We start from the raw sequence: 22626 nt of genomic DNA, 5'->3' as shown, positions 1-22626 counted from the left end.
ATGCATTTTAGCATAAAAAAAACACCGTTAGCAAAACTAGTTAAAAAACCGACTTTTATAATTAATTTAGACCATGTTTGATAATCACCGACTTTTTTTTATTCTGGGTGAAGTAGTGGCTAAGCTTCTTGGTTCCCAGCCTTGGAAGTAATAAGAGTCACTTGAGCTCATTTTTTTTTTAATTATTTATTAAATTAGTATTTTTTAATTGGCCAAGATTGCAAATTTCTCGTCAAATAAATGATGGAATGAAAAATTGATATGAAACCAAAATTAAAATTTAAAGTGAAAATTGATAGGATTATTCGCCCCCCGTTATTGAGAGGAAATAGTTGATTTCCAACAACAAAGCTTCTATGAATTGGGTGCCCCACTGAATCCCCCGAGCTTCCGTCTGATTCAGCAATGGCGGAAATCTCAGAACCTTCGAACCCGCCACTAGCCCACTCCGGATTATCGGATGCACGACTTGAACAGCCCGCTTTCGACCCCAATACCATGCGGAAAACTAAGCCTGGCTTCAAGCGTCTAATTCTTACCATCTCCGTTTTCTCCTCTTTCCTCTTAGGTCCTCTCTCTCTCTCTGTTCGAGCAGATGTGATTGTTACTATCTCATGGAGTTTATGATTCATTGGTTTTTTTTTTTTTTTTTTCTTTTGCAGGTCTTCCATTTCTATGGAAATCCGTCGAAATCTACCGCGCGCCACTTCCGTTCATGGACATAGATGCCCTCTCTTCTCAATTAGAATCCACACCATTGCAATTTCCTTGTAGTTTCCGGGTCATTTATGTTGGATTTGATTCCATTGCCCCTCGAGTCTCAGCCGAGAAGCTAAAATCGTCTATCCTCGATGAGATTACTGAATTGTCTTCTAAATCTTCACTTTGTGGCAGTTGCAACAACAACTACGCTGTCTCTGTGGTTATAGAGTCGGGTTCTGATTGCTCACAGACACGCACTGACGCATCCTCGTGTACGTGGCGGTGTGGAGCTCTCAGTGCTTCTGATTTTGCTGTTTCTTTGGAAAATGGCGATGATAGTGCCGATGATTTCTTGGAGGTTGCTCTGGGAGGTTGTTCGAGGTCAGCTTCTGGTGGGAGAGGTTATAGTGTAGTGGTGATGAACAGGGACGAGAATGTGGAGGTCACCATCGGAAAATATCGCCATGCTTGGATTGTTGGGAGGATTTCGGAGATGGAAGCAATACCGAAAATAGCGGAAATTTTTGTGAAGTTGTTTGGTAATGGTGGAAGGGAGGAGGGATTAATTCCTGGCGAGTTCATGCCTGTTGGTGCTGATGGAAAGATTTTTCTTTCTTTTAATTTGTTGAATGCAGATCCAGATGATTGGATATATGACTGGTATGTGGCTCTCTTTACTACCTTCTTGCAGTATCACATTGAAGTTACTCTTTAGGCCTGTTATGGTTATGGTTTTTGGAATGGCTTCAGTGTTGAATAGTAACTCTGATTAGATTGTAAGAATTTTGCCAATTTTTGCTCACGGTTCTTGAGGAACATTTCAGATGGCCTTAGCGGCGTCTATGCAGATTGCAACTTGATTCTGTGTTAAACCTGAGAAAACTATAGCTTGTATAATGATTTTGAATTGACTTCTTGATGATTACAGTCCATTCCAACTTAGAAGTTTTAATGGTAAATGTGCGATCCCATATCGATTGGAGAGGGGAACGAAACATTCTTTATAAGGGTGTGGAAACCTCTCCCTAGCAAACACATTTTAAAAGCCTTGAGAGGAACCCCAAAAAGGAAAATTCAAAGAGGACATATTTGCTAGCGAAGCGGTGGGGTTTGGGAAGGCAGAGAAACATGAAGATGCATACACTCTCAAACCTCACCAATCTCCCCTCCCAAACACTTAAAAGTTATTTTTAGTCTCAACTTATAAAAATTCTAATATCAGAGACTTAATTGATCTAATATCAGAGACTGCTTAAGATATTTATAATTTCTGCCATTAACAATTACATACTGAATTATTCTAAACTTTTGAACATTGTTTTTGCAGTCTATCTATTATGATTCTCTGTTGTTTTGTAGGGACTTTCAGACAGTAGATGAAGTTCTATTGAAACCTTTAATCAAGGAATTAGCACCTGTAGCAAATGTCTCGGTCGAGAGTCAGGTGTGATGTTTCCCATTGAATGCTTTATAGTCACTTCATTTACTATCTTTTTTTTTTTCAGTTCATTCATCGTCTTCCAGAAACCTTGAAAATACATTTAAAGGCATTCAACTAATCCAATTGCTGATCACTGACCAGGTTTTATATCATACGCCAACTTCCTCCTTTTCTTACTGGGATGACGAGCAGGAGAGCTACATCTTCAATACTAAAGATCTTCCCTTTTTTGTACGTATATTCTTTAAATTTATAATTTTATGAATTCCTAGATATTTGTAGGTGACTTAATCCCTCCTGCTACCAGGGTCAACATTTTAGTTATCATCTGTCTCTATTTTGTTTACTTGCTTTGTCTGTTTCATACACTACACACGGTTAGGCCATTTGTTCACACTTCATCCAGTTAAGAGTTCTAGGACTTTGGTCTAATTCTACTTTTGATTTAATTTTTATTTTTTTAACATATTGTCTTATTTCTTAAAATCTAATAGGTGAATTCAAACGAGTGGCATTTGGATACTTCTATTGCAGCAGGCGGGAGGTCAAAGATATTGCATTTTGTGATGTACAATCTTTAACTCGTATCATTCTTCTTCTTTTTTTAAATAAAATTTTTAAGAAATTTTAGACTCTAGTAAGAGATGTTGAGAAGGTTCACCATCCCTCGAGTCTGCACTATTATATAAACATTACTTGTCTGATAACTTGGAAACCAATTAGTTTTCTTTTTGGCCTCTGGTAATCAAGTATTTGTCAGAATGCTAGAGGCGTTGGATAAAGATTGGGATGTCTCTCTAAGTAGTTATTTATGATTTCAACTTGTTTAGAGCGTTTTGTGTTGATTGTAACTTAGTTACTTTAAATGAGTTGGAGGAAGTTTAGTGGGAAAGTAGGTTGTATTTTCTGTCAGTAGCACTTGAGGGAAACAATAGCCCTATCAAATTGGCTATAAATGACTATGATAAGAATGCCTTTAAGGTGGAATTAGGGCATATTAATAATTAGACGGGGAGTTTTGCTATAATATTTGGTTATAAATAGAGGAAGTGGTAAAGGAAGAAATTAGAGAATTGTTTCGACGATTGTAGGCTTGAGTTGGTATACTTGAGAGACGGTCCATTCTTGTAATTGCTTTGGGATTTTGTTCGTGGGCCTGTTTTTTGTATGCTCTGGTATACTCTTTCATTTCTCTTAATGAAAGCTCGGTTTCTTATTAAAAAAAAAAAAAGTTTAATCAAGAGAGGAAAATTCCAGGTACCTCAAATACTTGGGTTATCTTGTAGCTTTTATCTCTTCTAATTCTGTTTAGGTTCTATCAGACTAGTTTTTTATTTTCTTCTTGAAGGCAATTTCTATCTTGCGAAGATATATTTCATTTTCATTTAGTGATACAGGTTATTGTTGGTTTGAATAGTTGAAGGAATATATTAGTGGCTTCAATATTTTAAAAATAAAAATCAATTAAGGATAATCTATGTTATTTTTTTGCATCTTATGGCATATTTGATTAACTTGGAAGTAGCTTGAAAGTACTTTCAATTTATGTGAGTTTTGTGGTAAAAAAATTGAAGTTCTGTTTCTGCCCATTATTATTGGTACATCCTAATCAAGTTTTGTTTCATTGTTAATTTTCTTTTTGTCAGATATATACCATCAGCAAGGGAGTGCCCCCTTCTTTTACAGCTTCCCGATGGCCATATTTCAGAAACAAATGGGTTTATATCTCCTGTATGACAATATTTTTCACGTTTAAGTATATATGATTTCCACTGTTGAACTTTTAAAATTTAAGTAAAAACGATGGCATCTTGCAGATGTGGGGAGGCGTAATTGTTTGGAACCCTAAAGGCTGCCTAGACCGTAAAAGCAAGCAACACCATAGGCAAATGATTTCTTATCCGGTAAGATGTTGATATTATGTTACAAACTTTTGGTATTCTATCTAATTTTCTGTTGATTGATCATTCATATTCTGGAACAGGAGTTGGAGAAAATTGTTGAAGTGTTCCTGGGGCAGTTTCGGCAGCTTTTTGGTCTGAAGTCCGATCCTCAACATGTTGGTCTATCGGGCACATTCAATATTTTAACTAGCGAGAAAGGCTTTACAAAATGGTGAGCAAAAGATCTGTTTAGTCACCTTTTAGGTTCTAATAAGTTTTAGGTTCAATCCTTGCCATCAAAACTGTTGATGAAAAGGCGACTTATTTTCTTCTTCTGTTACTACTGTAAAACTTTTAAATTTTAAGGACCAGTTTGAAAACAAGGGTGAACTTAGGGATCAAAACTATGTTTTGACCCATTTTTTATATTGAATTTGTCAGCTATTATCTCAATAATTGCATTATTTGGGCCCTTGATGGTGATATTCTGATATCATATTTTTGTTGCAAACTAACTATATTTTGTTATCGGAGTTCAAGTTTTTCCAATGCACACAAACTGACCTCTTGAAACTTTTTTGAATTTTTTAGCCTTGCATAACAAATGAAATAATATTGTCCATATATATGTAGTCCACAATATTTTTTTATGTCAAATGAAGCCATTGATATGGTTGATCCATCTTGTAGGGAAATTGATTTTCTGTCAAGGCAGCATTCATGTTTTAATCTTCATTCTTGTGCTTCATCCCTTGGATCTCTTTCCAGATTGGTACGTATTGAATGCTTGGTTTAGTTCAAAGTCGGATCTATTGGCTAATGGGAAAATGGTTTTTGGTCCCTTTCTTGGTCAAGTTTTGAGTTACTTTATTGTGCAGGTTCAATCATTGCCGAGAATGATTATCCTGGATGAGATTGGAAAACAGGTACTGCTATATCTTGTTTGGAAATCTTTTCAACGTTTCTCTTTTCTAGATTTATTGGTTTACTTGTGCTCAATTCTTTTACTTATCTCTTAGAGATTGGGCTTTCTATGTCATTGTCCAAATTTTGTTCTGTTGGTAGTCTGAGCGACAACCTTCCTGAAATCACTTTCTGAAATGCTTTTCTAGTAGTGTGATAGAATCCAAACAGAACCAAAATGATATTTAAATAGAAAAGGTAAAGATCTACAAGATAAACCAAGTAATTTGAGGAACTTGGACCCTCCCTCTCTTGAGATCACTCAAGTGCTAAACCAATGAAATCAAGGTCCTCCTTTTTCACGTCCTCTATTTATAACCAAATACCCCTCATGGCTATCTCCCCCAGCTGGTGCGTTTGTGTAAGGGTTGTAATGAATCTCAGAGCCACATTTTCCTCCAGTGCCCATTTGCTCGGCTTTTTCGGGACAGAATTCAATGGCCTCCACGTTTTCCTCCACATTTATTTTAGACATGGTCCTTTTTATCTACTATCTACATTTCGTGGTCTAACATGAGGCTTTAATCCCTACGTGTCTCAATCAGGTAAAATATTCTCTTAAGGCTGCAAACTTGGCCCAAAGAAATGCCTCCCTGGGAGTTTTTGATGCTGCAGCCAGTATGATCCTTCTCTAAACTCTCTGACATTTAGTATCTGAAGCTCGAATAGAATTTTTTAACTGTCATTCTGATGGAATTAATTAAAATCCTGAACTGAGTTCCTCTTCTTTATCAGTCTCTTCCAGGCAAGCAAGATCACTGGCAGAAGATGCGTTCTTTCACCCATCAATAATGTCAGTCAGCTATTTTTCATTTGAGCACTGCTTTGCTGTCTACTCGGTGAGATCATCACTGCCTATGCACTTATGTTTATAATATATTTGAATCTATAATTCATGTTAGGTTAAATTATGAATTTAGTCTATCTCGTTTGAGCATCATGTTGTTGTTGTTTCTGAACTTAATTTTTTTTTATTACGTCCCAAACTTCAGGTTATACTTTCTATTTAATCTCTAGACTCTATATTATGGGAATGTTGACATGATAATTCAACCAAAATTTGTATAATAGTCTAAATGGTATGAACTAAGTAGAAGTATAGGTTAAAGTTTAAGGATGTATTTAAACTTTTCAGAGTTCAATATGTTATAGATATAATGCTTGATTACATGGACACAATTTATAATTAATTAATCATCTTGGTATTGGTTGGGAGAAATTAAACTTCTCAGCAAGCTATTAACTGCTTTAATTTGCTCAAGTAAAATATACTTCTCAATAGACTGCAATGTAAAAAGCTGTATGTATACTTTCATGAATACTACATTTGTGCCGTTTAACCACAGGAATTGAACATTATTATTGATTTAGAAGACGTAAAGTTCATAAAAATGAAGCGATATTTTGGAACCCCGTTGTTATGATGCCTGCTTTTCTTTGGACAGCCTTTCTTCTTGCCAGTTGCTTTGCATGTAATTTTGGCTGCACTGAGAGAATGGAAAAGATACAAGCAAGAACACAAGAAGTATTTGGCTTTTTTGGCCAAACCAAACCAAAGCTGAGAGCTTAATCATAGTGAATTTGTGTTTGCTTAATCGGTTCTTACATTTTCCCTTGTAACTTAAGGAAGGCTTGTCAAGTTTAGAGGTAAACAAGTAGACATTGATAATATTTGTGGCATATCTTCAATAACATTCGTAGTTTTTATGTCTAACACGAAGGTTGATATTGTAAAAATCTTTGTTATTTATTTTAGTATCAGAATTTTGTTGAATGAAATCCATTGTTGACAATGGTTCTCTGGGTCTCAACTTCAAGGTATTCTTATACCTAATTCATGAATTTTAAAAGTTTCTATGAGATTTCACAAGGAAAGTGAACGAAACATTTTTTACAAGGGTGTGAGAATCTCTCTCTAGCAGGCATGTTTTAAAACTTTGAGTGGAAGCTCGAAAAGGGACTTTAGAAACGCGTTTTAAAAATTTTGAGGAGAAGCTCAAAGGGAAAAGTCCATAAAGGACAATATTTGCTAGCGGAGATCTTGACTATTACAGGTCATTTTTATCCTTCCCTTGCATGAGCTAACTAAGAACTAAGTGGTTATATAAATTTGTTTGGCCCACTAGCCAAGTCTAATATAGACTAGGCAAGCTAACATGGGTCGTAGCAAACCACAAATGTAAATTCTGGTTATTTCAAAACGAACTTTATTAACATGGTTGTCACTTGATGAACTACTTACTACTTACATATCAATTCATAATCGTAAATTATTTTGATTGATTCTATTTATATATAAAGGTCATAGGAAGTCACAAATGTAAATTCTTTATTTCGAAACTCTACTTAGCTTTAGACTCGACGAAGCATCCCTTATAAGAGTGAAAACTTCTCCTTATCAAGCGCGCATTGGTATCTATTAGTGGAGGTATGCCAGCGAGGATGCTGGCTCCCAAGGGGGTGGGTTTTTGAGATCCCACATTGGTATCGGTTGGAGAGGGGAACGAAGCATCCCTTATAAGTGCATGAAAACCTCTCTCTAGCAAACACGTTTTAAAACCTTCCTTACCATGACAAGTCTTTGTAAAATACTCACGATTAGAAGAAAAAAGAAGGCATTAAGAAACCCTCCTGGCCCAACCCTAGACACTCTAAGATCCTTTTACAAATCTCCTAGTCCCTGCGGAAGTAAGGAAAAAGAATTTCACGTTCTTCCTTTCGCTTTTGGGAAGGGAGGATTAAGAAAATCCAATTGATTGGAGCTTTCTCAACATGGGGGAACAGTCATATTCAAGAACGGAGGTTAGATTTTCAATTGAAAGCCAAGTCAAGGTTACTCGGTCCACGCCGAGTCGAGCAAACGAGTAATGGAGAACGGAAGAAAGGCGTGGAAGTAGTAAAAACGGGAGGTGCCAATATCAAACCCGGCGACCGGGTAAAAGCCACGTGGGGGACTTTAATAACAGAAGAAACGAAGACTTTTCAAATGCTACTTACAAAGCCAGAGAGATAGAAAGAAGAGTAGTAGTCAAACCTCACCAATGCCGCCAATCCATGGCCGATCATCTTCCCTCCCTAGAAACCCCAAATTCTCTCTCTAAAAACCCCAAAATTCTCTCTCTAAAAACCCTTCCGAGAAATTCTTGATTGAACCACAAAATCAAACCCAAAACCCCCCACATCTTCGTCTTTCCCATCCCTCTGTTCTTCTTCCATGGCGGTGAGCTATTCTATTTCTTCTTCTTGTTCTTCGATTTTTCCGGTTCTGTTTGCTTGGTTGCTGAGAAAATGAAAAAGGAAAAGAAAATTTGAAAGTTTCTATGATTTGATATTGTGGGTATTAACTTAAATCTGGAAATTATGTGCGATGCGATGGAGTTTCTCTGTTCTTTCTCTGTTCTTTCTCTGTTCTTCGATCTCACCTGTTGACTTTTGTCAAACTTTCTTGATGATTCATTCAAAGTTTGTGTAGTTTTGATTTGTAAAATGTGTTTTGTTGGAACAGCAGCGGCCACATGTTCCAGCTTTTGGGAACTGGGAAAGTGAAGGGAATGTTCCATACACAGTGTTCTTCGACAAGGCCAGAAAGGGCAGAGGCGGCGGACCAATCAGAAACCCCAACGATCCTGAGGAATATCCAGAAATGTTCGCCGCCGACAACACACCCAAAAAGGACGATTCTCCAGCTCCGGCGCCGATACCCACGACCCACGAGAGGAGGCAGAGCCGTGAATACGGCAGCTCCCCTGCCCACCGTGAAAATCCCAGCCGAAGACAGAGTGGAACAGAGTATAGCATCGACCGCTCGCCTCTCCACCGCCAGGCAAAGCCGTCGGGAAGAGAGAGCCCAATGGTGGAGAACAAGGGCTCCGATGGTGGCTATGGAAATCGCGGGAAATCTAGAACGAAGCCGCTTCAGGCGGAAGGGACGGCGGTGCCGAAATTTGGGTCGTGGGATGTGAACAATCCGGCGTCGGCGGACGGTTTTACTCACATATTTGGTGAAGTTCGGAAGGAGAAGTTGGGGCCGGGAACGCCGCCGCGGCAGCCGCATTCTTCTTCGCCGTACAACAATCTTAAAAACCCAAAAGCCGACAACAGCGCCAAGGTATTTAATTAATTAATTTTTTTTTTTTGTAAATTATAAAAAGAAAGTAAATAAAAAATACCGAAAATTAAAATATTTTCCCCCCTAATTTTTGGTGTCAGGGATGCCGCTGCTTTCCATGGCTAAGTAAATAAGTTTGAACTATGTGGGCTTTTACTGTGGGCTCTGTTTATGAACTGTGTGGGCTTTTACTGTACATATTGGGCTCTGTTTATGATCTATGGGCTTTTACTGTGGGCTCTGTTTATAGACTGCGTGGGCTTTTACTTTGCAGATTGGGCTCTGTGTTATGATCTATGGGCTTTTACTGTGGGCTCTATTTATAGACTGCGTGGGCTTTTACTGTGCAGACTGGGCTCTGTTTATGAACTGTGTGGGCTTTACTGTGCATATTGGGCTCTGTTTATGAACTATGGGCTTTTACCGTGGGCTCAGTTTATAGACTTCGTGGGCTTTTACTGTGCAGACTGGGCTCTGTTTATGAACTGTGTGGGCTTTTTTGTATTTATTTTTATATATAAATTTCCTTTTTCTTTTTTCTTTTTTCTTTTTTGGCTCATGTAAGCAAATATAAGTTTCAAAATTTTGAAAAAAAATACACTTATTATTATTATTATTATTTATGTCTTGTGTTATACTCATTTGCAACTATTATTGCCTTTTCATGTAAGAAATGAAGTAATATTACAATTTAAATTAATTAAGTTTAACATATAAATTATATAATAGTATAAAATAATAATTATATAACATGATAATTAATTAATTGACAATAGTGCTTCAAAATTGAATTTCTAAATTTACTCCATTACACATTAAAAATATAGAATAAAACTCTAATGTTGTGAAATTATTTATTTTTTAAAATTACAATTATGTAAAAAAAACGATTTTAAAATATCCGGTTCGAACTTTACCAAGAACGACGATCCCATCGCCACCGTCCAATTATTGTTAAAATGAGAACGAATGTCGAGGAACATTTCTCCTCCGGTTCGAACTTTACCAAGAAAGAGGATCCCATCGTCACCGTCCAATGATTGTTAAAATGAGAAGGAATGTAGAGGAACATTTCTCCTCCGGTTCTTCATTTCAATGTTAAGCGCCAAATTTTCGCGGTAGCCGAAAAAAATTTAAACCATTTTGATTTAGAAAGACAAAGCCGAAGCTTCGATCTTTTGAAACTTTCGAACCATTTCTAAATCTCAATCTTCAAATCCCTCTCTTTTTCTCTCTTCCACTTTCAAGTATATTTCAATTTCATCTTCCAATCTCTTCAAGAAACTGATTCGGTTAGTATTCGATGCGATTTTGAAACTGTTGTCTGGATTTTGTAGTTCTGCAGTTAAATTTTGTTTCTGTTTGTTTCTGGATGTTCGATTGAAGGGATTATGGTGAGGGAACAACGAGTTGAATCGTTTTATGCTAAACTTCGTGAATCTGTGACGGCTTCTTCTTTGTCTCCTCTCCTTATTTTTCCTTCCACTTCTGATGTTGACTCGCTCTGTGCCTTGAAAATTATTTTTCAAGTTCTTGAATCTGATTCGATTCGATACGCTTGTTATCCCGTGTCTTCTTTTCAAGAAATCCATAAACATGCTGGTCCTAGTTTGAGTTCGTCATCTGCCGATCCGATTTCGATCCTCTTGATTAATTGGGGATGCCATCGAGATCTTAGGAAGGTTTTGAGTTTAGGTCCGGCTGCTCATGTGTTCGTTGTTGATAGTCATCGTCCAATTCATCTTCATAATCTGAGCGATCAGAATGAGCAAGTGGTTGTTCTTTACACGAAAGACGACGAGCTCCAGGCTGACTTAGCTTATGATTTTGATGTCTCTGCATTGGCGAATGCGAGCGATTTGAACAGCGATGATGAGATTGATGAGGAATTGGATAGTGACGATGATAATGATAGCGAAAGTGACGAAGAAGATCGAGGTGGATCGAGGAAACGGAGGAGAGTTGATAAGGAAAATGAGGATGATCCTGTTCAGATTTTCAGGAAATTGAAAAGAGGATACTATTATATGGGTACCTTCCATGGTAGGCCTTCAGGGTGTTTGATGTATGATCTGTCTCATTCATTGAGGAAGAACACAAACGAATTATTATGGCTGGCTTGTGTGTCGTTAACTGATCAGTTTGTTCATGAAAGATTAACGGATGAGAGGTACCAAGCTGGGGTTATGGAGCTTGAACAACACATAAACGGTTCAGGGAACTTGAATGCTGTAAACTCTGTTACACTTAAGGATGGCACCAAGATCCGAGCTCCTGAGGCATCAAGAATCACTTATGATGATGAACCAAGATTAATGCTCTTGCAGGAGTGGAGTTTGTTTGATTCAATGCTGTGTTCTTCATACATTGCTACCAAGTTAAAGACATGGAGTGACAATGGAATGAAGAAGCTCAAATTGCTTCTAGCACGCATGGGGTTTGCTCTTGTGGATTGCCAACAAAAGTTCCAATACATGAATCTCGAAGTGAAACGAAAAATGAAGGACGAATTCGAGCGATACCTGCCCGAATACGGCCTAAACGATTTCTACTACAGAAGTTTCTTGAGGTTACATGGTTATAGCTCAAAAGTGTCAGCAGCAGATGTGGTATATGGGGTCACTGCATTGCTTGAGTCCTTTGTGAAATCAGATGGGTCTAGTGCTTCCAAGAAGTTTGGAGTGGCTTATGATGCATTGTCATTGAGCAATCTTGATAAGCTCAAGGATGGAATGCAGCAGGCGATCAAGGTCCAGAGGTCAGTTCTTAGACAGGGGAGCTCTGCAATTACAAAGAGTGGTTGTATAAGAAGTGGGAGGAAGTTTCGTTGGGTGAAGCTTGAAGATTCTGTGGACACCAAATTTCTGGGCTATCCTCAAGCACTCACTAAGTTCTGCTACTTCATAATGGATGCTTTGCGAGAGAAAGGAGCTAGAATGAAGCCATTGCTATGTGCTTGTGTGTCTCAAGAGCTGAACAAAGTATTGATCATTGGTGTTTGCGGGAAGCCTCGGCTTGGGGCGTTTCGAGGCAATGCATTTGGGAGAGCGTTTCGAAACGCTGCGGAGGAAATCAGCGCGGAGTTTTTCCACGAGATGTTTGAATCCTCGTGGATTCTTCTTGATGCAACTTCAGTTAACTCATTCATGGTCAGATTGACTGAGAAGCTCTAACGTATGTTGTTTATTTCCATTTCTATGGCATATCTGTGAAGAAGATTTCAAGAACTGATGTGCCTTGCTAGATCAATTAGATGAATTATAATGACCCCCACATCTTAACATCTATTGTAGTGATACAAGTTAGCCTTTATGTAACTTCATCTTTGCAAGGTTATTGCACTTTAGTTTTGCATGGAGACTTTGGTCAAACATGATTATCCGGTCCTATTGATGTCAACTATAGAGCTTGTACTCAAATAAAAAAGGTGGATGTCGGGATGATTTAATCATCCCGACATCCACCTTTTTTATTTATCTTGATTTTAACTTATTAGATTCAGTAGCATCTAGTAGAATGCACACACCCAAGACATTTCACTAGAGAGATTAGCCAGATTAGTGGGATAGAATTTGGCTTTGCTTCAACCTCGTGAGAAATGATTGTACTAGTGGCAAAAGAGATCTCAGTCTCAAGAGGTACCATATCATAAGTGTGACGAAAACGAACATGACAAGGTAAGTTGCTAGACACATCATAATGGAGATATTTTGGTTGGTTCATAGGATCAAAATCGATCCAAAGAACCAACCGAGAAAAATTAATGGTTTAAACATTAATAGTCTCAGAAAGGCTGCAGATCCTTGGTTCTTGTAGCCTGCTAACAAACAAATTCTCACATCACAACACAAAAAGAGACTTTTCAAGGGGGGAAGAAAAATAAGTTCTAATGTGTTTGAGATATTGTTCTATCAAAATCACATACATTCAACTTGCTGACTCTATTAGAGACTGATTCTAGACTGACTCCACACTCAACATTTACTACAGTGTACCAACAGTTGACAAGAACTCAATAGCAAAATTTGAGAGGAAATGATAGTGTTAGTGGAAAAAAGAAAGCAAAAATGGGATCCCAAATACAACATCATATGGATAAGAACAGTACATTACCCTCATCTCTGTTGTTTCTTTCTCCACTGGGTGCGCCCTCGGTTGATTTCGAGTCCATCGCTTGATAATCTTAGTAAATGCAGAAACTGACGGTCGTCTTGTTTGTCACTGGAAATGTAACCATTTGTTCCACTAAGCTCTGAAACTGTTTTGCTGCCGTTCTCGACTTCCTCCACGCTCGTAAGAGAATCCACTACATCGTCTTGTTGGCATTCTCGTCTGTAGTCTAATGTGATTGTCTGAAGTTCATGGCTGTTGATGATTTCTTGAGGCATACTCTGTCATAGAGTCATCATCATATATCATGATATTATTAAGTCACTATGGAATCTCATGAATCAAATCAACTATTAAGCAGATAGACTATGATATGAAATCGTGTTGTGGTCTCCATGTTATGTCGTATATAGATATGTCTGTGCTAGTTCACTATTTTCTTAAGACAGTTTAAAATACTGTCCTGATAAGGATTGTGTAACCTTATGTTTTATCACCATAAAGAAAACCATTACTCCTGACCATTGTAGTATTTTAAGGAATTCTAAAGAGAAGGATCAGAACTTTTGGGGGATTATTTTTGCACTGCAGCAGAAAAGAAAAAGAAATTGAGAAAATTGGAACAAGTGTACGAACCTCCAGAACCCATCCAATGTAGGTGACGTTATTGACATGCTGATTCATGTCCAAATCTGCTCTCCTAGGCTGAAATAAAAAGCACTTTCAAAACCTGGAAGAATGGTAAAAGTTTGAACCTAATGTCTTTACAATCTTACCATTAGTCCAATTCTGGAATAGTGACCAGGGTCTTCCAGTTTCGGAATTTTCTTCAGGCTACTACTATTCTCCTCATGAAAAGCTAGCCTGGACAAAAGCAATAGAAAGCCGATTATCATACAAGTGATTTTCTTTAGAAGGGTTTTCCATAGAATGCCTCACTAAATAATTATGGATTTATAAGGTAAGAAGAGTTTGTGAATTTTAGGATAAAAGAAAGTAATGACTAATTAGTACTAGGCTAACATGCATTAACTCCATTCTAATTAACCTAACCATGTCATGTTGCAAGACAGACATGCATAGCAATTTTTACTTAACGATAGTATTGGAGGAGAAAGGCACCTACCTGAGCTCTTGTGGACAATAAACCAAATATTCATCACGAACATCATCGCTAACTTTCTGAAGCCGTCTAGTGTCTTGGTTCATCATCACCCACTTACTAAAAACATTAACAAGAAAGCCATCAGGTAGAATACAAACAACGTCCAGTAATGCACAAAATGACAGTACGAAAAAGAACAAGAATGAGCATAGTTGTACTTGAGGACAAGCAGAATAGTATTGGTGACACAAAAAAGTGCAATTCTCCCGAAGAGGTAATTTAAGGGCAAATATGAATAAGAAAGTTGGATTGTCAGCTTTCCTCAGCTGTAAAAATTGAGGTTCTAAATGTAGGCTTGAGACAAAATTTTATTGTTTATTTTCAGGGCAAAATCATCTCTAGAAAGATGAATTCGGAGGTGATATGGTGAAAATTGATTAAAAAATAGAACTTTAAAAGACAAAAGACACTTCAGTGATGATTTACACTCCACTACTCATTATATGAGTTTCTTATCAGCTTAAAGTGTCATCTAAGTGTTAAGATGTAGCTCTTTAGGAAGGGTTTTGGATGACCAAAGGCTTGTGAAGATACGTCTTAGATTGTCAAAAATACTTGTAGGACACTAGAACCTAAATAGGCAGCCACCATAGATTAGACTGAGTGCCCATATAGTCTACTGTCTTCTTTCAACTGTACAATGTTGGTGTTGTAAATATAGGCCAAAAGTATCCTCCTCTAAATTCAGTCAATTCTATAGACGTTCCAATACTTCGACAAGATTTATACTTTTTCATTTTCAGGACAAAAGTATCTCTATAGAGAAGAATCTGGAGCCAAAATGATGGAAGTTAGATCGAACAATAAAATGTTGAAAGATAGGGAACAAAAAGTTGAGGATAGAATGTAAGATCAGGCTTTCGGCATGTTTCTTCCCAAGAATCCTGTAATTATTTTATTCTTGTAAAATTACAAATTTAGTCCCTAAAATTTGATGCCACTTAGTTCTTGAAATTTACACAGTCCTAGCTACGTCCTCAGAGTTACGATCTTGATTTTAATTATTTTGTGCCACCACCACTATGACTTAAATGTTGATGTGATATCCAACCAATGATGATTTAGCACTACATGCCATAAGTATCATTGTGAGACATAAAGGGTTGCTAGACACTGGAAAACTATATTTACGCCTCCATATCCCAAAATTTGGACATTGAAGTAACACGAGACTGACCTGGAGAAATGAACTTGTACCCTTGCCTACCTAGCATGCAGCATACTATTGGGTTGTTATTATAATAGAGTATATGCAAAATGAGGACTAAACAGCATGTTCTCTCGTACACTCTTGAACTTGAGAAATTTGAAAAATTAGTGTGTTATTTAGACCAGTGGGAGTGTACTGCACAAGATTTCCCATAAATAAAATAGACTGCTCGTAATTTGGGCTTTTACTGGCTAGAAGTTTATTCCTAAGAGTGGAGAAAAGAACACATACGGTATGTGTGTTCATATGCGATGATTATTTTTAACAAGTCCATCTCATACAACTGGATACGACACCATGCAACTCATTATCAGACCAGGATTTTTTTATTGGGCTATGGCAACCACAACAAGAGCTAGAACAATTGTGCATAAATAGGGGTAAAACTTGCTTTATCCCTGGTGATTACTAGTGTTTACATGGTCAAGGCCAGATTCAGCATCTCCCAACAGCAGCGAAGAGCTAGAGGTAAACTTTAGTGGAATTCTATCATTTTTTCGTCTTTCCTCAAGTGGATCACTTCCAACGGCTATTATATCAAGGCTAAACAATTATATACACTTAAGTATAAAAGTATCTGAAGCTCTGCTTACAAAGTTAAGAATTGATTTTGACATGAATAAAGACTGTGGTACCTTGATTTAGACAATGTTTAACCAAACCAAAAATTAGCAGGCCCAACAATTAAAATTCTCCTTCATCCTTAATGATAAACGTGTAGGATAATTTCCATCAACAGTAACTATAATGAGCTTGGACAATAAGTACGACGAAAAAGATAAACATCAAGGCTTGGAAAGTGCTCATATCTAAACTTGCTGAAGCACACCCTAATCATTAGCTACATATCTTTCCAATCTTTCGAGGATGGCGTAAGGTTAGAACTCTCCAACAGCATGGACACACAATTTTATTTCTAAAACAGTAAATACAACATAGAATACTTCTCAATTTCCAGTTGCACTCATTCATCCTGAGAGACTACGAACATGAACCAAAATTTTTAGGTATGCAACAGACTGCAATTTCAATAAAGTATCAGTAAAATTCTAGAAAGCAACAATTTAAAGAATAAATAATCCAGAAAACAGATAGGGATAGCAGTTCATGCATATATATTGTATGCATAACTGATTTTGGAATGAGAAGGATGTTCGTAACTCCTGCAGTGTTTTGCTTTTCTTAGAAATTAATAATAGAAAAATTGTCAATTATGCACCTTGTTGCTCTTCCTATAACCTGACCATTTGCATAATCTTTAAGTATCCAATCTCGTCTAGTTCCGATTCTCCCTTCCCCTTGACACCATGTCTCAATTTCAACCACATCACTCCTACGCCAAATGACAATATGTAAATTAGTATTAGTATTAGTAAATAAGGGAAATTCAAAATAAAAAGAATTTGAAAGTCAAACTCAAAACAACTATAGAAGAAGAGACTCACCACGCAGGGTACTTGTAAATTTCAATGTGCATGCGTGCTGTTACCCATATGAGATGTAATTTCCTCATGGTGGGGGTTGTGGCGAAACCATCTGTGGAAAATCCAACACTCTGAGCATGGTTGCAACCAACCTCCTGCACGAAGAATTCATCATAGGCAAACTCTATTCATTTATAGTGTGAGATCTTTGAGTTATTATTATTGAACTTGATGCAATAATGATACAGTCTGAGTGAGATTCTAAAAGAGAAAATAGAATTAAGAAAGACGCATGTGAATGCACATGGGAGAGATGAGAGGATTTTGTCCGTTTGAGTTTTTGGAAGAAAAGAACACGTGCATCCATGAAATGCCGAAAAAACTACGGAAAGGAATAAAGCAGAGAAAAATAAAGATAACCAAGTGGCAAAAAGTTGAACAAGTAAACATGCAGCACGACCGTTCATGTTCCTCAAAAACATCAATAGAACATTCCAATTAATGAAGCAACGAAATCCGACTAATAAATGAGCTAATCAACTGAGGCATGAGTAACATGTAATAGATCCAGAGAGTAAGAAATCAGATGAAAGTGACCAAAATCGAAACAATTCCGACAAATTTACCTGCAACAGATTAGCAATAGTTTCAACAGTAGCGGTCTTGTTGATTCCAACCTCGTAACACCGCACTATGAATTTCTCCTTATAAGAAAATCCGTCTTCTGCCAAGCTTCCGAGCCGAAGCCGATCCGCCAAGCTACTAGAACCACTCAGAACGCTGGCTTCACCTCTATCGGAGACAACAGCAGCCACAACCGGAGTTTTGGTCACCGGAGAACATACGGAGGCGAAATTCCGGCGGCGGAAGGAGGAGAAGAGGCGTGTAGGAGGTGCAAGGAGTCTACATTGGGAAAGAACATGGATTTGGTCAGTCACATTGCAAGGGACCTTCAACATAGCTGAGAGAGGATAAAGGAAGGAGTGGAACTGGAGGTTGAACAGTTTCTCTCTCTAAAATTCTCTCTCTCTCTCTCTCTCTCTCCTTGATTTCGGGCTGGTTTTTTGTGGAAATACTGAGCGATGTCGATGGTACCGAGGAGATGGTGAAAGTACGATAATACCCTTCTGATTTTGTCGAAATTACGAAATTGCTATTATTCTGAATTCTGGTTGGTTGTAGTGACGTCGAGCAGCCAACTGTAAGCCGCAATATGTTAAATTTCCTTCCTAAGCCGTTGGTCTACTTTGCTTTCTAAAATTTTAAAATATCTATTAGGTCGGGTTCATATCTTACTCGATCTACACGTTTCATTATAAAAATAGCTAAATACGAGCTCACCTTCATAGTCACAAGTCCACCGTGGAGGGGCGTCAAGGAAGAAGAAGCATCACACTATCAGGGACGAGAGACAGTGCAACGAGCAGACCGTCATACATTGACATCTCTACATAGAACTCGCTTGGTCCTTTTCTGAACGGCCACGCTGCAACTTTCTTAGTCCATAAGGCTGTCGATTATGCAAATACTTCTACCATGTCTTAGAGGGCAGTTGTTGCATCTAAGTTGGTCCAGGATTGATTCTCAGGTTTCGTCGTACTCTCCTCCATCGTTGGCTCAATGGATGTAGAATTCTTCATAGTCGACATTAAATTAACATCCAGGTCCATTACAGTACCATGTCATTTAGAGTCTGTGTTTTTGCCCTGTTGCTCTATCTTCCCGTATACGACGAGACGACTAGGTCAGAAAATCACGGAAATGACTTGTTACGGAGACTGAGAGTAGCTTTTGTAGTTGAACTTACCGAGAATCTTAACCCATTTTAATTTTGGGGAATCGAGAATGTCCCTGAACCTCGTTTAGCTAACAAGGAGAAATTTCTTACTGCTTTTTCTCTATTTAAATGAGGATTCTCGAGTTGGAACTATTTTTTTTAGGGCTTCAAGTTAAATAAATCTCGAGAGCTTTCGAAGAACAACCATAAAAGATAAACTAAACAATTGGGTCAAATCTTAAAAGTTTTAATGAATTAATTAAAAGGAAACGAATCAAATTGAAAACTTTTGTTTATCCTCAAATTTGTGTGTGTGTGTGTGTGGTTGCTTCAAGTTCTTGAGATCCACAAAAAAGCCAAACGAAATGGCCCATCGATCCATCAACCATTCACATAAACATTCCGCGCCCCCTGCACCGCTCTCTGCCGCAACTTTTCCATCATTCCCATAACCTTTTTTGCCCTTTTTCGACGGAATCTTATTCTCTGTGGCGCCATTAAAGCGCCATTCTCTTTTCCCATAGCGATCTCTCAACAACAAGATCAGAAGATCCTTGTGTACTTGGGTGGGCTGAGAGCTCATGAAGCAATCAGGATCTCATTAGTTTCTTAGAATTTCTCTTACACAAGCCCTTACACTCACTTAGTTCATTCAATTTTCATTGTTTCCCCTTTTAGGGCTTGTTTTTTTTTTTTTTTTTTTGTTTCTGAGGTGATTCCTGTATCTGGACGCATTGTCTTACCGATTCTTTTTTGATTTGTCGCTTTGTTTTCATAAATATAGCAATATTTCGTCGTTGCCCCAGTAGTGGTGTTCATTTGAGGAGTTGGGTATCCTGTTCGTGCGACGAGTCTTTCCTTCTACCCCTGATCTGATCTGAGTGTGGACAGTTTTTGGAGTTGGGTTTATTGTTTTTCCCCTTGTTTGGGATTTGGTGAAGATTTCTTGGCGGCAATGGACGCTTCCGGTGAAGAACTTTCAGATTTGGAGGTTGAGAATGAAGAGAATCATTGCGGGTTTGAGGAAGAACCTGAAACTATTGCTATAATGGATGCCGTGAAAGTTTTGTTGCAGGGTTTAGGGGAAGATATCAACCGAGAGGGCATCAGAAAGACCCCTTTCCGTGTGGCCAAGGCTCTTAGAGAAGGAACAAGAGGTGAGAATTGCCTTATTTCACAGCCTTCATTTTAGTAGTGCAAGCCTCTGAGAGGCATTAGTTTATTGAGAATTGTGAGTTTTGTCTGTTGTTTATGAGTTTGTATTGAAACTATCCATTTTGAAAAGTCTTTTAACTCTAGTTCTTTAGGACAAAAAGCCTATCAAACTGGCTTAAAATTGAAGTCTTATGCCAAATTTGAAGAATAGAATTCAATGGATTACTGCTACAAACTTGAAATTTCACAATTTTGATGATGATATTGACTGGGTTTGTCGTATTTGTGCATAGAAGTTTATAAGAATTCCAGGGTTTTTCTTGATGCATAGTTTGTTTCAGAACACATTCTGAGATTAGGTGTAACAGCCGGTCTTCCCTTCCAGATTTTAAAATAAAATACATCCTTTAGGGAGAGGTTTCCACACCCTCATACGAAATGTTTCGTTCCCCTATCCAACCAACGTGGGATCTCACAATCCACCCCCTTTGGGGCCGTCGCTGACACTCATCCCCTTCTCCAATCAATGTGGGACCCCCCAATCTACCCCCTTTGAGGCCCAGTGTCCTTGCAGACACACTGCCCTGTGTCCACCCCCCTTTGGGGCTTGGCCTTCTCGCTTGCATATCGCCTAGTGTCTAGCTCTTATACTATTTGTAACGGCCCAAGCACACCGTTAACAGATATTGTCATTTTTGGGCTTTCCCTTCTGAGCTTCCCCTCAAGATTTTATATGCGTCTTTTAAGGAGAGGTTTCCACACCCTTATAAGAAATGTTTTGTTCTCCTCTCCAACCAACATGGGATCTCACGTTAGGAAATTTGGAGATATTGGTTTTGAGAATTATCCTTATTTTGTCTCATTGTTACTGCATTGAATTTGTTCATGCTATGCTTGACTTGGCATATATCACCTGGATGGTTTCATACATTGAGTTTTGGTTCGTGAAATCGGATAATTGTTTAATGAAAATTTTCATCTCTTCATTCATTTACTTCACTGCAATTTGTATAACTGAATACAAATTTGTTTCAGGCTACCGCCAAACAGCGAAGGACATCATTCAAAGTGCTTTGTTCCCTGAAGCTGGACTACATAATAGTGTTGGTCAGGCTGGAGGTGCAGGTGGGATTGTGATTGTTCGAGATCTCGACTTCTTCTCGTACTGCGAGTCATGCTTGCTTCCATTTCAAGTGAAGTGTCATGTGGGTTATGTTCCATCTGGTCAGAGAGTCGTAGGGCTGAGCAAGCTCTTTCGAGTAGCAGACGTGTTTGCGAAGCGACTTCAAAAGCCTCAGCGTCTGGCTGATCAAATTTGTTCAGCTCTACACCATGCTATCAAGCCAGGAGGTGTTGCTGTTGTACTTAATTGTATGCACATCCATTTCCCCAGCTTGGAGTCGGTCTTTCTCGATTCGAAATCCTCGGGATGGATCAAGTTGCATGTTCAATCTGGTTCGGGAGCTTTTGAAAGCCAAGATGCTGATGCCTGGATGGACTTCTTCAGCCTTTTAAAACTTAGAGGCTCAGATCTGAGAAAAGCTTGTGCATCAAATGCTCAAGTTTGGTGCCCATCTCATTTTCCTTGTGCTTCTAAATTCTCGACCAAAATTGAATCGACTAACCCGAGAATGACCTCTGCTGTGACGTCGATTTTGAAGTCATTAGGTGAAGACCCATCAAGAAAGGAGCTTCTTGGAACACCTGGTCACTTTGTGAACTGGCTAATGAACTTCCAAAACTGTAATGTTGATATGAAGACGGATATGAAAAAGCTCAATGGCTTTGCTAATGGTAGAACTCATCTTGAACACGAGAACGGCAACCTCTCCGACAAACAGATTCAATCAGAGATCAATTTCTTGTTCTGGTCTCAATGTGAGCATCATTTACTCCCCTTTTATGGCGTCGTGCACATAGGATTCTTACGAGCTGATGGACTCGTTCCCTTTGAGAAATCACTTCTAAACTCGGTAATACTTTTTTATGGTTTGAAGCTTCAAGTTCAGGAGAGAATGACCAGACAGATAGCAGAGACAGTTTCATCATTAGTAGGAGCAGACGTGATAGTCGTTGTCGAGGCAAGTCATACCTGTATGATCTCAAGAGGAATCGAGAAGTTCGGTAGCACGACAGCTACAATTGCTGCACTCGGTTGGTTTTCATCCAACGCAGCTGCAAGAGCCATGTTCTTGCAGAGCATTCCAAAAGCTACCATTGGTGAACTGTAAGTTCAAGCTTATGACTATCCTCTTTTCATTTTTCGGGAGGTTTTTACTCGATGCCGTTGCACCGATATTGGCGCGGCTTCTTCCCGATACCTTTTTGCAATAAACTCTTGGGTCATGCCGAAAGCAGTTAGAAGTTCTACTCAAATTGATTAGTAGCAGCATACACATTTGGTTGGAAGCAAGATATATATATTTTGTGGGTCATCATCCCATTCATAGCCTATTGTAGTTGTTTTACAAAGGAATCCAAAAGGGATACCATTCATACTCTGTTTTGTGGGTTAGGAGGCCAGGAGTGATAGCATTTTACCAGTTTCCATAGCCAATTTTGGTGCAATTTCTACTCTAAGATGTATCTCAATAAAACCTATATGTATTCCAAACCACAATTTGTCTATCTCTTTCCCCTCTTGGGGTCTAGTTCTGTTTTCTAGACAGGGAAATGTTGTCTTTTGGA

The 22626-nt window shown here is 38.3% G+C and overlaps 5 protein-coding genes across 9 annotated transcripts; 4 read left to right on the top strand and 1 right to left on the bottom strand.

Annotated features, from left to right (window-relative positions):
* Window positions 1-307: 307 nt before the first annotated feature.
* Window positions 308-6768, top strand: LOC111497728 (GPI transamidase component PIG-S). 2 transcript variants are annotated; one of them, XM_023148628.1, is made up of 14 exons: window positions 308-437; window positions 468-568; window positions 663-1362; window positions 2062-2146; window positions 2285-2374; window positions 2638-2711; window positions 3790-3874; window positions 3961-4047; window positions 4128-4258; window positions 4717-4798; window positions 4905-4952; window positions 5535-5607; window positions 5725-5828; window positions 6435-6768. In XM_023148628.1, exons 1-14 carry the CDS (start codon window positions 406-408, stop codon window positions 6549-6551), a joined length of 1809 nt encoding a protein of 602 aa, XP_023004396.1. In that variant the 5' UTR covers window positions 308-405; the 3' UTR covers window positions 6552-6768. The 2 variants fall into 2 exon arrangements, with proteins under 2 accessions (XP_023004396.1, XP_023004395.1); XM_023148627.1 differs by having other exon boundaries at window positions 312-568.
* A 1097-nt stretch (window positions 6769-7865) lies between these two features.
* On the top strand, window positions 7866-9636 carry LOC111497996 (RPM1-interacting protein 4-like). 3 transcript variants are annotated; one of them, XM_023149038.1, is made up of 4 exons: window positions 7867-8209; window positions 8495-9097; window positions 9199-9237; window positions 9424-9636. In XM_023149038.1, the coding sequence occupies exons 1-3, from the start codon at window positions 8204-8206 to the stop codon at window positions 9229-9231; spliced, it is 642 nt and encodes a 213-aa protein (XP_023004806.1). In that variant the 5' UTR covers window positions 7867-8203; the 3' UTR covers window positions 9232-9237; window positions 9424-9636. The 3 variants fall into 3 exon arrangements, with proteins under 3 accessions (XP_023004807.1, XP_023004806.1, XP_023004805.1); XM_023149039.1 differs by having other exon boundaries at window positions 7866-8209; window positions 8498-9097; window positions 9199-9636; XM_023149037.1 differs by having other exon boundaries at window positions 7868-8209; window positions 9199-9636.
* A 614-nt stretch (window positions 9637-10250) lies between these two features.
* Window positions 10251-12470, top strand: LOC111497995 (cell division control protein 45 homolog). The gene is made up of 2 exons (XM_023149036.1): window positions 10251-12303; window positions 12347-12470. Exon 1 carries the CDS (start codon window positions 10489-10491, stop codon window positions 12268-12270), a length of 1782 nt encoding a protein of 593 aa, XP_023004804.1. The 5' UTR covers window positions 10251-10488; the 3' UTR covers window positions 12271-12303; window positions 12347-12470.
* Window positions 12471-12915: 445 nt separating this feature from the next.
* Window positions 12916-18050, bottom strand: LOC111497940 (oleoyl-acyl carrier protein thioesterase 1, chloroplastic-like). The gene is made up of 7 exons (XM_023148958.1): window positions 17633-18050; window positions 17028-17161; window positions 16802-16915; window positions 14334-14429; window positions 13984-14071; window positions 13844-13912; window positions 12916-13488 (listed from the first exon to the last, which is right to left on the bottom strand). Exons 1-7 carry the CDS (start codon window positions 17963-17965, stop codon window positions 13213-13215), a joined length of 1110 nt encoding a protein of 369 aa, XP_023004726.1. The 5' UTR covers window positions 17966-18050; the 3' UTR covers window positions 12916-13212.
* A 1093-nt stretch (window positions 18051-19143) lies between these two features.
* LOC111497938 (GTP cyclohydrolase 1) lies at window positions 19144-22565 on the top strand. 2 transcript variants are annotated; one of them, XM_023148954.1, is made up of 3 exons: window positions 19144-19940; window positions 20974-21816; window positions 21936-22410. In XM_023148954.1, exons 1-3 carry the CDS (start codon window positions 19739-19741, stop codon window positions 22064-22066), a joined length of 1176 nt encoding a protein of 391 aa, XP_023004722.1. In that variant the 5' UTR covers window positions 19144-19738; the 3' UTR covers window positions 22067-22410. The 2 variants fall into 2 exon arrangements, with proteins under 2 accessions (XP_023004722.1, XP_023004720.1); XM_023148952.1 differs by having other exon boundaries at window positions 19145-19940; window positions 20974-22565.
* Window positions 22566-22626: the final 61 nt, after the last annotated feature.

Source organism: Cucurbita maxima, unplaced genomic scaffold (genome assembly GCF_002738345.1).
Source record: "Cucurbita maxima cultivar Rimu unplaced genomic scaffold, Cmax_1.0 Cma_Scf00024, whole genome shotgun sequence".
Classification (NCBI taxonomy): Eukaryota; Viridiplantae; Streptophyta; class Magnoliopsida; order Cucurbitales; family Cucurbitaceae; genus Cucurbita; species Cucurbita maxima.
The sequence above is the reverse complement of the archived record's forward strand: the minus strand, read 5'-3'. Positions and strand labels throughout refer to the sequence as shown.

Excerpts from the sequence above, each read along its gene's own strand:
- LOC111497728 (XM_023148627.1), top strand. The coding sequence starts at position 406 with ATGGCGGAAATCTCAGAACCTTCGAACCCGCCACTAGCCCACTCCGGA. Across the intron at positions 2,375-2,637 it reads CTAAAGATCTTCCCTTTTTT|GTGAATTCAAACGAGTGGCA; the intron begins GTACGTATATTC and ends AAAATCTAATAG. Across the intron at positions 5,829-6,434 it reads ACTGCTTTGCTGTCTACTCG|CCTTTCTTCTTGCCAGTTGC; the intron begins GTGAGATCATCA and ends TTCTTTGGACAG.
- LOC111497996 (XM_023149038.1), top strand. Across the intron at positions 9,098-9,198 it reads AAGCCGACAACAGCGCCAAG|GGATGCCGCTGCTTTCCATG; the intron begins GTATTTAATTAA and ends TTTTGGTGTCAG.
- LOC111497995 (XM_023149036.1), top strand. The coding sequence starts at position 10,489 with ATGGTGAGGGAACAACGAGTTGAATCGTTTTATGCTAAACTTCGTGAA.
- LOC111497940 (XM_023148958.1), bottom strand. The coding sequence starts at position 17,965 with ATGTTGAAGGTCCCTTGCAATGTGACTGACCAAATCCATGTTCTTTCC. Across the intron at positions 14,430-16,801 it reads GTTATAGGAAGAGCAACAAG|TAAGTGGGTGATGATGAACC; the intron begins GTGCATAATTGA and ends TAATGTTTTTAG. Across the intron at positions 14,072-14,333 it reads TATTGTCCACAAGAGCTCAG|GCTAGCTTTTCATGAGGAGA; the intron begins GTAGGTGCCTTT and ends GCTTTTGTCCAG.
- LOC111497938 (XM_023148952.1), top strand. The coding sequence starts at position 19,739 with ATGGACGCTTCCGGTGAAGAACTTTCAGATTTGGAGGTTGAGAATGAA. Across the intron at positions 19,941-20,973 it reads TCTTAGAGAAGGAACAAGAG|GCTACCGCCAAACAGCGAAG; the intron begins GTGAGAATTGCC and ends AATTTGTTTCAG.